Source organism: Vidua chalybeata, chromosome 2 (genome assembly GCF_026979565.1).
Source record: "Vidua chalybeata isolate OUT-0048 chromosome 2, bVidCha1 merged haplotype, whole genome shotgun sequence".
Taxonomy (NCBI): Eukaryota; Metazoa; Chordata; class Aves; order Passeriformes; family Viduidae; genus Vidua; species Vidua chalybeata.
Window position 1 is genome coordinate 92,952,152 of NC_071531.1, and position 14,316 is coordinate 92,966,467.

Sequence of the window (14,316 nt, forward strand, 5' to 3'; positions counted from 1 at the left end):
GCGCTGTGAATGGCGCTCGCCGAGCCACGGCTGGCTCCCGCGGCAGCTGGGCGGGCTTTGTGCTCCTTTGTGTTCTTCCTGTCCCCGCTCTTTCTGGGAGCTGCGTGGGTTGGGCTTCTTAATCACCGGCTTTGGGGCCTGATTGCTTTTTTAATCTGAAAAACGATCCTTCCTTTGCTTTCCTTTTTTGTTTTCTCTGTGGCCTTTTCTGTTTGTTTTCCTGAGGGATTGGGAAAGAGTGGACAAGCAGAAAAATGTAGTGGTTGAAGTTCTGCCTGTTGGTGGGACAGTTGCAAATGGGAGCCTGAAAGCTGCTCTCCGAGACAGCTCAGCTGGCAAGAGGAAGCTCTGACAGTAAGTGCCAAGGATGAGGAAGGCAAAAATTAGCATTACCCTGTTATTTAAGGTGGTCAAGGGATCCAGTATCTTTCCTTCTGATAATTACAGTACCAAAAGGAGTAGTTGTGACCAGAGATTTGAAGAACAGAAGACAAAATTCACTCCACGGTGACTTTTGATTCAAAGACCTTTGATAATTATTTGCAAGAGCTAATGGAAAGTGGGAACACTGACAGAAATGAGACAGGGCGAAAGAGAATTCTCAAAGCAAAGTGGAGGGAAAGACCTGTGAATCTGCTGCCCAGGCAGCCTCACATCAGCTCTAAACAGTCTATAAAATGAATTATTAATCAGATTGCAGCCACCTAAAAGGTAATAGGGTGATAATGGCAGCAAACACGAGTTACAAAACCCGAATTAGCTAGGAAGATATACCCTAGATGGATGAGGGCCAAGTCTGGGAATACTTAAGCGACTTGAATGTACATAAGTCCATTGACCTGGTGGGATATACCCACAGGTGCTGAGAGAGATGGCAGATCCATTGCAATTTCCATCAGCTTTGATCAGTCATGGGAATGAGGGGAAGGATGGGAATAAAGCAACATTACCCCCATCTTCCAGAAGGGCAAGAAGGATGACTGGGGGAGCTACAGGCTGGTCAGCTTCACCTCAATCCCTGGGAAGGTAATGGATGAGCTAATCCTGGAAACCATCTTCAGGCACATCAAAGAAGTGGAATTGCCAGCAGTTGGTCAGTGTGCCTCAAACAAGGGGAAGTCATGTTTGACAATTTGGTAGACTCGCATGGTGAAGTGATTGGCCTGGTAGAAGAGAGAGGCAGTGGGTATTGTCTGCCTGGACTTCAGTGAGGCCTTTGACACTGTCTCCCATGACATCCTTGCAGAGAAGCTGTTGATGTGTGGGTTGGATAAGCAGTGAGATGGATTGAAAAGCAGCCAAACCGTTGTGTCCAGAGTGTGGTGATCAGTGGCACAATGTAGTTGGATGCCAGTAACTAACAATGTACCCCAGGAATCAATATTGCACAACATCCCATTAATGATCTGGATGATAGGCCAGAGTTTACCCTCAGCAAGTTTGCAGACAGCACCAGACTCACAGGAGTGGCAGACAGAGCAGAGGGTGATGCTGCTATCCTGAGGGACCTTGACAGGTTGGAGAAATGGGCTGATGGGTACCTCATAAAGTTCAGCAAGGAGAATTGCGAAGTTCTGCAGCTGTAGACAAAAAAAACCAAAAACAAAAAACAAAAAAAAAAAAAACATGCACCAGGACATGCTGGGGGCACCCATTTAGAATTGAACCTGGCAGAAAGGAATTTGGGTGTCCTGGTGGATAGCAGGTTGAACATGAGCCAGCAGTGGGCCTTTGTGGCCAAGAAGGTGAATGGTACCCTGGGTCACATTAGACAAAGCATTGCCAGCAGGTCAAGTGAAGTGATTCTGCTCCTCTGCTCAGCTCTGGTGAGGCCCCATCTGAAATACTGTGGGTAGAGTTAATTTTCTTCCTGGTAGCTGGCATGTGGCTCTGTTTGGGATTGGTGCTGGAAACACTGCTGATCACAAAGGGATGTTTTAGTCACTGCTGAGCAGGACTTACGCAAAGTCTAGGCCTTTTCTGCCTCTCACATCACCCCACCACTGAGTGGACTGGGGGTACACAAGAGTTGAGAGGGGACAGAGCGGGGACAGCTGACCCCAGCAGATCCAAGGCTTACCCCATACCATATAGCACCATGCCCAACATATAAAGCTAGGGGAAGGAGAAAGGAGAGAACATTTGGAGTGATGGCGTTGTCTTCCACAAGTAACCATCATGTGTGATGGAACCTGGCTTTCCTAGAAACGGCTGAACACCTGCCTGCCTGTGGGAAGCACTGAATGCATTTATTGCTTTTATTTGCCTGTATGTGTGGAATTTCCTAACCCTTTTCTCATTTTTATCCTTCTGATTCTCTCCCCCATCTCACTGGTGGGGAGTGAGCAAGTGGTTGTGTGGGGCTAAGTTGCCAGCTGGGGTTGAACCATGACAATGGGACACAGAGGATGAGGAGGAGGAGGCTGTGCCAGGGGACCTGGAGGGACTACAGCTTCTGTCTTCCAGCTCTGTTTTGAGCTGAATTTGTACCAAAGGAATATGAAAACAGTGAGTGAGAGGAGGAAGCCTGTGAAATGTGGAGGAGGAGGGGTTTTTGAGGTGGTGCTCTGTCGCCTCATTCTCTTGGCTGTGCAGAATGAAGGCAGCATTTTAAAACCTGTAGCATGGACCTTTTCTTCATGCTGCACTTCACAGTTCCAGCTCTGTTCATGCTCTCTGCTGGGGTTTTGTCAGGGTTCAGCAAGGATGCAATGCTGAGGCAGGCTGTCGTGACAGCAGGGAGTCACCCACATGTGTGCGTGTGCACTACATCTGATGGGGCTGTGGTGCTTTGAGTTTGCAAAGCACGGTGCTTATATTAACCAGACAGTCCAAGGGGGTTGTGTCCCCTTGCATTTATGACAAAGCATGACAGCTGGGTGTCACCTGGCTTTCATATGTGGGAGTTTCACACAAGCAGCCTTTATTTTATCAAGACACACTTTCGTTGGAGTCCTTTCTCCTGAGCTCTGATCGCAGTGCATGAGAGGAGAGATGAACATCCCAAAAGGTATTTATAGATCTGTGTTCCCACTCCTTTCCTCTTAACCGTGAAAGCAATTCTACAAAGGGATTATTTTGACTGGCTGTTCAAGATTTCAGAGGAGGAGATTAATGTGCAGGAAGCCTCGCTGCACAACTGGAAAAGCTCGCTGGCCTTGCACATTTTCATGAGCTTCGTGGCTCACTGTGTCAAGGTTATCTTCCTTGGACCGGATGATGTGGATGTCAAACAGCCATGCAGCAAGGAAAAGGGCTGGGGTCTGACAGCAGCTGCCAAAGTGCTGAATTGCCTGTGCCTGAAGAGTTCTGACCACATCTGGGGGTTACAGAAGGTGCAGGTACTGTTCCCCAATGTGTGTATCCCTCCCCCCACACCCCCTTTTATTTTTTTTGTCTATTCAGGAAAATCTCTTATTTCAAAGGTCCAAGTTAGACATGATGGAGGTGTTTTGCACTGATGTTTCTCCAGGTGGACAGGGTTTTCCAGTGGTGCCAACTTTGTCTTATCCAGACAGTGATCCTGTGTGTGTTTAGGTCTCAGGGAGAGAGAACAATTTAGTGTGTACATATGGAAAACACTGCTAGCAGAGTCATTTTAGCCTTCCCTTGCGAAGGCAATTCCCCAAATTGCAAAAAAATTGCCAGAATCTCCTTCTACCCTGCAGCTATTCCAGTGCTAAGGGGTATGAAAAGGTGATTTTCCTCCCACCAAGAGGTTTCTGCTCTGGCTGTACAACAGTGTTGCCTTGCCATGGTAAAGGGACTTCTTCTTCCATGTCTCACATACCACCTTGATTTCCCTGTTTTTCCTCAAGCAGAGCCCTCAGAGTGATGCTGCCCTTAAAAAAACAAGCAAACAACAAAAACCCAACAAAAGAATACCCTGCAGTTCCTTTCTTAAGGCAGCCATACCAAAGATGTTCTTGCTGGCAAAGCTTTTTTCTCCTTGCACACCAAGAAATCATTTTAACAAGCCCTGGAGTTGATGTCATAGGTTTTTTTTTTACTGCAGGGAGGAGTGTGAAACCCTGCTTTCCTCCACCCATACATGTGGGATGGCTTTGGAGCAAACCTGGGTGAGAGGAGGGAACAGGCTGGGTTTCCAGAGGAGCACTGGGGATGTTAAGTGCCAAAATGCCAAAGCGGTGCCAGGGGACGGGGGGGAAATCAGAAGGGGCAGAGCAGAAGAGCAAAGTGGGGATGAGTGTGCTGTGAGAGGCACTGAGCAGCAGCAAAGAGCTGCAAAATGAAGAGCAGGGCAAGAAGAAAGCAAAGACATCATCAGCTCATCTCTCACGATGTGGCCAGTGCACAGGGTGAGGGATGGGAGCTTGGGTTAGCCAGCTGGAAAGCATAAACTCCTGGTGTGTTGTGGGTTTTTTTGCATTATGGCAACTTCACACCTCAGCAGACTGATTTCTGCTGAATAGAAGTCACCTCTGGAAAGCCTTTGATAGTGGGGAAGTGTGTGTGTTTTCTTGGCAAGTTGGAGCAGGCTCATGTGCTTGTGCTGCCACTTGTAAATCAAAAGCAAGCTGCAGGCTGCCTGGTAGGTTTGCACCAGCACAAAACAGGTAGCAGAAGGATAATGCCTGCTGCAGGAGGATGAGTGGGAATCCTCCTACCACAAATGCCCCGAGGAGCTGTGCTGTCCCCTTCATCCTCTCCTGTCAGCAGCTCCCTTCTGCTTACCCATACCCATGCGCAGCTCCTCTCTTTACAGTCATAACACTGATCTGTCTGCTTAGACAATATTCTTCTTTTGACTTAATTCCATAATGGCTTTTAGGTGATGGTTTTTCTTCTCAGAACATTAGTAGATGCTTAGCATTAAATACCATCCCTAAATACCAGCTACAATCCTGTGCTCAATAGACCACAAAACATAAACATTGATGTTCAAGTAGGAAAAGATGGTATTCTGGGGAAAAAGAGAACTTTAGCCTGAATAAAAACATTCTCAAACAGCTGTTGTCCTTCTCTTTTTGTTCTTGAATTTGGGTTTTTTCCTAAAGCAAATCTGGCACAAGTTAAAAATCTGTTTTCAAATCTAAACCTTGATATTCTTTATGGCCTTGCTTCTCACACAGTCCTATCTGTTTGGAGTGTAGGGAAGGCATCCTAGAAAGACAGCCTTTTCCTATTCTGATAACGACGTCTCAGCCACTTCAGTTCTGCATATTTGTTTATGCCCAAAGTATATGAGAGTTTTCCATATGTAAGACTACAGATTATAAAAATTTGCATGATAGAGAGACTGGGTAGAAACAACATTGTAAGTAAATGTGTCCCCATTGAAAAAGATAGGTTATGCAGGTTGGCTCCTGCTGGGAACTCCTACCTGGCTGTGTCACACCCAGAGTGAGGTTTGACTTGCCTATGATAGTAACTAGTGAGTGATCTCTTCCTGCCCTTATCTCAACCCCTTAGCCTTTTGTTGTATTTTCTCTTCCCTGTCCAGCTGAGGAGGGGAGATAGGGTGGCTTGGCTGGGCGCCTGATTTTCAGCTAAGGTCAACCCACCCCTCTGTCTAACACTGCAGCCTGTGCTTCTGTGCCAGCTTCATCAAGGGGTTGGATCCAAGCTGTGAACATGCTGCAGCAATTGTGCTCAGCTATACTGGGCTTCAAGCACTAAAATTGGGGCACAACTGTGAAGTCTGAGCCTGTAAAACGCTGAATGCTTGTAGTTGTTGCTGTCTTCCAAGGAGTTATTTGTAGGGGGAAGGATGCAGGATCTATGCCTGGTAACAAAAGACATATTTCTGTGCTCAGCAGCAATGCTCACAGCACTGGTGTACTGTCCATTCCAATATTTCAGGAGGTTCAGGAGCTCTGGCTCGTGATGTGCAGGCCTGGGGTCTCCTCACTGGTGAGACTGATGGAGATGTGACCAGGGAGAGCATCTGCATGAGAGCAACACCATTGCTGAGACTTGTCAACATTATTTCTCCTCCCAGCTACTTGTGGAGTGGCTGGGCACTTGCTGACAATCTGTGGTAGCCTGACTGATTTCTTCCAGCCTTCTGCTGTTCCACACAGCTGGCCAAATGCTCAGACATGCTTTAGATATCCAGGTTTTGCTTGTGTGTGGGAAGGGCAATAGGTATCTTTCCACATTATGTATCATCTTAGATCACAGACATGTAATCTCTTTTTTTCCCTGAGCTTCATCTGTACACGACGAGTGACCGAGCCAGCGTTTGTTGGTCTCATAGGCGCCAGAGCAGAGGCTGCTGCCACTCTCCTGTGAAACCATAGGAAGTGTTTCATGATTCAAGATAAGACCTTCACTTCCTCGTTCTGTGCTCATAGCACTGAGCTGCCACCGAGGCTGCACCATCCACCCTGAGAGCCCTCTCCCAAAATGGACCAGGAGACCCTGGGAAGCATTGTCCTGCTTGCCATTGTCACCCTGATCAGTGTTGTCCAGAACGGTAAGACAGAAATAAACATTTATTCAAGGGGTAGAAAGGAGCTGAGGAAAGTTCAGGATGACATATGCTGAGCTGATCTTTGGATAGATAATCTTTAGTTATAAGTGCATGCATGCTTAGGCATGGCTTTGGCTTTAGAAACAGCCTTCTAAGAATGGAATTTTGTGTGACATTTTGGCAGTATCCTGACAGTCACATGGTCTTACACTCTGACATTCTGGAGTGAGTTTGTTACACATTTCAGCTAATGTAAGGACTAATATGCTGGGATACCCTGTGGCAATATGAATTTTGATTTGATGACTAAGACCTCCTTTTCTGACCTAGGTCCCTGCTATGGTCAGCCAGAGCTGCTCTCAAGCTGAAGCCCTGCTGCCATGTGTAGGGATGGAGTCCCTGGGGGGCTGCAGTGGGAGCTGGAGCATGGAGCTGGGTGAAGGGAACAGAATTGGAGGAGTCTGTGTGGGCTATTTGTGGGCAGGCAGCTCTCCTGCTTTCTTGCAGCTCCAAGTCCTGCAGTATAAATAATCTCAATTAACTGTGGTCCCAAGAACACTGTACGTTTCCTGAGATGGTGAAGTTTCCTTCTCTAGCTCTTATTCAGACCTTGTACAGTCCCTTGTATAGTCTTCAAGATGTTTTAAATAAAACAAGTATCTCTCCTCTGCAAATTTGATTTTAACTTCTTCATCCTCTCTTACAAATACTTTTTAAAGCTGGAAATTCTGCCCAGAATTCAAAGAAAGGATTGAGTTTTGTCTCAGCTGCACTGTTTGCCCAGGTTCAAAGAGATTCAGCAGTGGGCTGGGTGGCTGGTGAAAATTCCAGAAATCTGTAGTGAAGGCTTCTTATTACAAATTTCTTGGGCTGCTGCAGAGATGGGGAAGTGGTGGGAGCCTAGCTGCCAAGGAGCAAAAAAAAAAAAAAAAAAAAAAAAAAAAGGAGATGCAGACTGGTTTAGTCACTAAATACTAAATGCCACATCATTTAACCCAATGCTATTCTCTGGCAAATGCACAATGTGTGACATCACCAGAATATGGCACATTAAGACCAGAGCCATAAAAACATACCATAATTAAGAAAATGTGTCAAATACACATTTCTTGCTACGTAATCATATGACTTTATATACAGGGTTTTTTTTCCTCTCACTCAGACATGTCAGACTTCCATCCATGTGCTTTTATCTGTCTATGAGATTATGGACCCAGTTGCTACAAAGGGGAAGTAGGATGCTTGGCAGATTCTGCAAGCGCGTGAGGCAGACAGCCCTAAACCATGAGTTCAGGCTTTGCATCATCTGATTTCCTCTTCCCAAGCTTTCTGTCTAGAAAAATCAGACCTGATACGCAGTCTTGCAGTGAATGCAATTATGAAGGCAGTAGAAATGTTTATCAAGGGGTATCAGGTGTGCTGAACTCTTGCTGTGGCTCTCGTTCAACAAAGCACTTGGGCCTCTGCTTGACTGTCTCTGAGTGCATGAAGTCAGTACCACCTAAATTTGTGATTAAATGCTTCTCTGCAGAGGGTGCAGGACTAGAAAACAGCTTGAATGATGTTATTCCTGAAGATGGAGGTGGGCTATGGTGCTGCCCCAGTCTGGTGTCCATTTGCTGTCACCTTGTTCATTATGGAATCTCCACATCCTACAGAATGACTCATGTGGCCGCATACCACTGAGTGACGTATGCAGCCTAAAGTTTTGTTCTTTTACTGGAGATACGTTGCAAGCCAGCAGCTTTCAGGGCAAATCAGTGGTCATTGCTGAGCAGACCAAGACAGAGGAAGCAAAGTGGAGAGAAATAAGGAGCATGTTTGCAAGTACTGGCTATGTGGGATCATCAGCTCCCAGTTTCTGTTGGCATGGATTTGTGAAACAACCAGGCTTACACTGAACTCTTGCACATTACCTTGATCAGAGTGGGACTCCCACTGCTCAGGCTCTGGGCAGTCTTGCAGCCTTGGAGCCTCAGGGAGTTATCTCCTGGAACAACTGAGGTGAATTAAATCTCTCCACTCCAGCCTTGCTCTGCTCACTCCTCTCATGATGGCTTGTGAAAGCACCCTCTTGCCTCCTAGCATAGTGGAACTTCTCTGCAGCAGCAAGCTGATATTTGGGAAGTGGAAGCACCTGCAGCAGTGGAGAGGGAGATAACTAGCTTACTTGGCTTTCTCTGAAAAAAAAGAAAGCCAAGTAATGTGGTATTTTCTAGAGATTTTCAAGCATGATATAAGAAAGAGAGAAGGTATGCTACCAGTGAGTCCATGTGGTCCCAGACCTGCAGAAGTCCATTGCTGCAGCTCAGAACTGGACAAAAAAGTGCTGATCAACTCTGCCCTCTTCAATTAGGTCCTCTTAGTCACTGTAGGCAGGGTAACCTCTTGCCAAAGGCTGTGCTGGTGTGCAGATGGAGATGCTGAGAACTCTGCCACCAGATGATGTCTGGTCTGGGTCCCCCAGGAACCGGCCAGCACACTGTGCTGGTGGCAGTGGGAGGGTCTGCAGCCTGGCTCAGAGTAGGGATGCTAGCTTAAAGCACTGTGGGTTTCTCTGCAGAAGGGCTGTATGTACCCAGGGGATCCCACAATATTGGGAACCAAAAAATCAGTAGTTTTTGTTAAAGGCAGTGCAAGTACAAAAGACCTATTTACAGCATCAGTGAAGGGGAGGAAAAAGAGGCAACTTTTCAGATTGCAGGGATGAAATCCTGCAGCTTATATAGCTAAATTTTTATTGCTATAATAATATATTTCCTGATGGGCTATCTTTCATGTGTATATATTAGGTTAATATTCCAAGCCATAGAGTGATTTGGACACACTTGAGATGGGGTGCACAACAACAGAAAGCTTGCAGCTTGTAGCCAGCCAGAGCTCTCTCTGGTGTACTTAGGAATATGATTGATGGTCTCTGGTTTAGTGTCATCAGATAAAACGTGTTTGTCAAGAGCATGATACATTATCTTGAGGGGCTGCATTTTTGCAGCAGCTAACACTTTGACACAACTTTTGCTTAAAATGAGGGTACACACAGATCAGCCATTAAGACCAGGCTTTCTTTGGGCCTTTCTGGGAAAAGAACCAGCCCTGCAGGATGTCCTTGGTTTGGCAAATGGGTTTCACTAAAAGAGAATAGACTCCCTTGTCTCCCTGCTCTGTTGGAGAGCAAGATTTGGGGTTGGCAGCTCTGACTGGAAAGCTCTTTTCCCACTGGGAGCTCAAAGGACCAGGTCAGGGCAGCGCTTCTGCAGCAGAGATGCAGTGACTGCACAAAGTGCAAAGTTGGGATGAAGCAGGGATTGGAGGTGAGAGCCTGCTACCAGCCACATACAGACGTGTGGGGATGCATGGAGGGTTTGGTTAAACCTGGGTGACGGAGCGAGCATACTGGCCACATCCTGTACCCTCCCGCACTTGTGTCTTCTCCTGCCATTTGTCCAGCATTGATGCTTATGGGAACAGAGCCGAGCCCACAATGCCCAGCTTCTGCAATATCTTCAGGTGAGATCTCAGACTGAATACTCTGTTTTTTAAACAGCTTTTTTTGCTAACAAAGTAGAACATGAAAGCAGACACTGTAATGGGAAGGTGTTGCATCGTCAGGGATCCTCCTCCTTCGACCGTGTCTACACTGCCAAGTGAGTAGATAAGACCTGAGGAGTCAGTGAGGGTAGACTGGGGTTCATCGTGCTCTGCATTAAAATTAAATCCAAACCCTTTTCGGGGCCAGGGGTGGATTCCAAATTGCCTCAGATGAAGGCTTTGTACATAATCCCTAGCTGTGCTCAGTGTTCAGACATGAGGTTTTCAGATATATTTGCTGGCTGAATCCAGCACCCTTCTTGCCACCATGTGGTGCATCTATATAGGTCTTGCAGCCATCACAAGTACTGTGTCCCTTCATTTGGTCTCTAGAGCAGTTCACTCTTCCTTGCTGGAAGTGTGGCACAGGCACAGCCAGAGTGCCAAGGGCTCAAAAGGAAAGAGCCAGCAGAGACATCAGCCTGCTGAGGAGCAGGTAGGTGGCAGAGCTCGTACAAATCCCTTGGTCTCTGGCACCTCCCTTGGCACACAGCTCTCCACTTCTCCACTCCTTTGCCACATGGAATCACTCTCAACTTTTTCACTTCTCCCCCTCAGAAAGCATTCACAGCTGAAGGAGGCAGCTGGACACCATTCCTGTTCCCTTGCAAAGACACATATTAACTCTGTGAGACACTCTTATTTGTGATGCAATTCTACATTTGTTGGTTTCATCCAATAGCTTTATTGGTATGACTCAATTAAAAGGACTTTAAGCCAATAAAGCTCACAGCATGTATCATGATCAAACAGGTCAGGGAAAAGTGGCTTTCACAGGTGCCAGGCGGGCACAGGATGGTTTGTTTTCCTCATCAGGCAGCACAAAGGCATCTATTATCTGAGTGAGAAAACCGGGAAGCAGACGTGGGTGAGGAGTCCAGCCCTTGGCAGGTCAGGGATCTCCCACTGCTCTGGGGTAAAAGTCTACTCTCAAGGGCACTAGTGCAGCCCAAATTCACCTGCCACCAGTCTCTGCTGGTGAAACATTCTGATTTTTTTTCTATTTGCCTGTGCTCTGATTTCTCTCCTATAAATTCCATTCTAGTCAGAACTGTGGACATGCATATCCTACGTTTCTCGCCGTGCTTTGGTGTGCTGGCCTTCTCTGCAGCCAAGGTAACACTCTTGTTTGTTTGGTTTTTTCCCCGTTCAACCTGGTACCACATTCAGCAAAGGATGGTGAGCACTTTGGAAGTTACACTTTCAGGGATCAAGCCTCCTGCAGCAGGGGAGTCTCTCTTACCCTCCTCTCCTGAGCTGAGCATGCTGCTTGAGTAGCAGCACTCATGCCATGGCTTGGCTTATGTCAACAGATATGTTCCCAGACTTAATTCAAGGTAGTCCAGGCCAGGGGCATTTCCCATACTGGCATTATGGATTAGCTCCCTTTGTTTTGGGTGAAGGGTTTAATACTTGATTGCTGGATTATTGCCACATTATTCAGTTTTGGGACAGGAAATGGGCTCAATTTTTTGAATTGCTAGAACTGCCAGCTCTCCCCTGTGCTGAGGGCCACCTGGTACTATTGACCTGCATTTCTAATTGTGATCCCCTTCAATGCAATGTGAGTTTATCTAACATGAAGATGAGTGCTAACCGGGGATACATGTCTATTCTTTTTGGAAAAAAAAAGGAGTTTCCTGATCGGGAGAAGAAGGGGTTTTGCCTGCAATTGTGGGAAAGGCTAGAATTACGGGATAAAGCCCCTTTTTTTTATGCTCAGAAGTTAGTATTGGACCATAGTGTATCCTCCACCTGCTCCTAGTGAAGTACATCTACCAACTGCCTTCTGTTTCTGGTGAGGACAGTGCCTGAGTTGGGACTCTCTTTCCTGAGCCTGGTACAGCCCACACTGTGTTTCACAAAATCATAGAAAGGTTTGGGTTGGAAAAGATCTCAAAGATCATCTTGTTACAGCTCCCTTGCCAGGGGCAGGGTCACATTCCACCAGACCAGGTTGCTTGAAGCCCCATCCAGCCTGGCCTTGAGCACTTACAGGGATGGTGATGCATCAACGCATCACCTGAGTTATCAATGGGACATCCACAACTTCTCTGTGAAACCTGTGCCAGTGCCTCATCACTCTCACAGTGAAAAACTTCTTCCTTATATATAATCTACACTTGCTCTCTTTCAGGTTAAAGCCATTCCCCTTGTCCTATGAGCTCATGTCCTTGTAAAAAGTCCCTCTCTAGCTTTCTTGTAGGCTCCCTTTAGGTACTGGAAGGATGGTGGTGAGTGTGTGCTCTGCAGTGGGGGCAGCTTTGTGCAGGGTTACACCCACAAAGTCTTCCGAAAAGCTGGAGTGAGGGCAAGGCAAGTGTTGTTTCCCATGCAGAGGTCTCCATCCTAGTTCCAGTGCTTGTCCCATAACCCAAGACTGCAGATTCCCATTTCCATTCCAGCCCAGGCAGCAGATGGGGACAGTGCTTACAGTGAGACGTGGGCTGGTGTTTTTAATGTCTTTTTTTGTCCTTTACCCAGCTCCTGCTGCCTTTGCTGGCCTCATGTACTTGTTTGTGAGGCAAAAGTACTTTGTGGGCTACCTCGGGGAGAGGACTCAGAGGTAAGGACTTGCAGAACCTCTTTAAAAAATCCAGAATGTGGTAGCAGCACAGCTGGATGCTGCACTTCCACAGGCAGAGCCACTGGCTTGTGGTGCTGCATGCAAGAGCTGCTGGCATTGGGTAGTGCAGGAAAGCCCCTCTCTTTTGGATGAATGGGTGTAGCTGTGAGAGATGTCAGACGTGCAGCAGCACTGGGGTCAGGGGGCCTACAGCTCCTGCTCACAGGACTCTCTGCAAGCACAGGTTTGCATGTTTGTGTCACTATTTGCACAAGATTGTCCTTTTATATTAATATTTATATTTCATTTATATTAATAAAGCAAATTACACACATGTGAAACAGAGTTGTCTCACAGCCTGTAATGGATGAGAACACATTCAAGTCTCTCTGAGCAGACACTTTTGTAAGCAGCAGCCTTCACTGAGAACAGAAGGCCAAATCCAGACCCAAATGGATCCTGAAAATTACATTTAAGTCCTTTCAACTGCCTGGCAATGCAAGACAGAAGAGAAATTTTCCCCTGTTCTCTCAGCCCCTGAGGTCTTTCAGTTGGTCTCAACAGCAGAGTCCAAAGTCTGAGGGTTCTCGTGTGAGATGATGCACATTAACAAATTGCTTTCCCCCATTTCTGTCTCCTCAGCACTCCTGGTTACTTATTTGGAAAGCGTATCATTTTGTTCCTGTTCCTCATGTCTGTGGCTGGAATACTCAACTACTATCTCATCTTCTTTTTCGGAAGTGACTTTGAGATACACATTAAGACGATAACCAGCGCGATCTCTCCATTGCTGCTCATACCCTAACTAACTCCCCACAGCGCTGAGGGGGTCAGCACGCTTTGTATATTGATGCCCAGAAGCTGCCATAATTCAACTGTTTAAGAAATGAACCCATAACCCAGTGAGATTTCTGTAAATGTCATGCTTGACAAGCTCTGTAGTATGATTTAGCCTTGCTTTTTTTCTTCAGGAAAAAGATTTATCATGAGCACTTGGCACGCCCAAGGAATAGTAAAAACTTTCAGTTAATTCTTTAGAATTTTTTCCCTAAAGCGGATCTTGCATGCTGGCTGCATGACTGGAAGGGACATTGTATGCTTGCTTCATAACTGTGTCGTACTCAGCTTTTGTCGCAAAACCCAGGATCCTCCCAGTGTTGTTCCTGACTGTGGTGGCTTCCCCAGTCACCCTCAGATGCAAGAACAGCCTTTCACCAGCATTCCACATGCCCTTGCCTGCACAAAGGCATGGACCAGCCTCTTCACCTACCCTTTCCTTCGACTTGTTGATGACCAAGCTCTTGCTGTTGCAGGAGGGTGGCAAATTAACCCCTCCCTTGATAAAAATTCATGTGCATAACACTCACCACACTGATCTCATTTACACTTCAGCCTCTTTGTTCTCCCACAACGGGGAAAAGGAGCGGTGTGTAAATGAGAAGCTGGTATACCGCCGGTGGAGTTGGGTTTGTTTTGATTGGCTTTGTTTAATAAAACAGTCTAAAGAGATGAAATGTGTCTGCTGCTGTCTTCTTTGCCCGGTGATCCCCGTGCTCCGTGGCTCAGCAGCTGGCCGGACAGCGGAGCAAGGGCAGGAGCACCGGGCTCTTTGTGCGAGCTGCTGATCGCCCCGTGCGCGGCCCCGAAAGGACCGAGCTTAACAACTCCTCCTCTGTGAGCACGGTCAGTGTGCTGCTTCCAGCTCTGACAGTGTGCCCCGCAAGTC

General features: G+C 46.9%; 1 protein-coding gene across 1 annotated transcript; it reads left to right on the forward strand.

Annotated features, from left to right (window-relative positions):
* The first annotated feature begins 6,272 nt into the window (after nt 1-6,272).
* On the forward strand, nt 6,273-14,051 carry ALOX5AP (arachidonate 5-lipoxygenase activating protein). The gene is made up of 5 exons (XM_053935404.1): nt 6,273-6,439; nt 9,981-10,080; nt 11,070-11,140; nt 12,509-12,590; nt 13,233-14,051. The coding sequence occupies exons 1-5, from the start codon at nt 6,370-6,372 to the stop codon at nt 13,393-13,395; spliced, it is 486 nt and encodes a 161-aa protein (XP_053791379.1). The 5' UTR covers nt 6,273-6,369; the 3' UTR covers nt 13,396-14,051.
* Nucleotides 14,052-14,316: the final 265 nt, after the last annotated feature.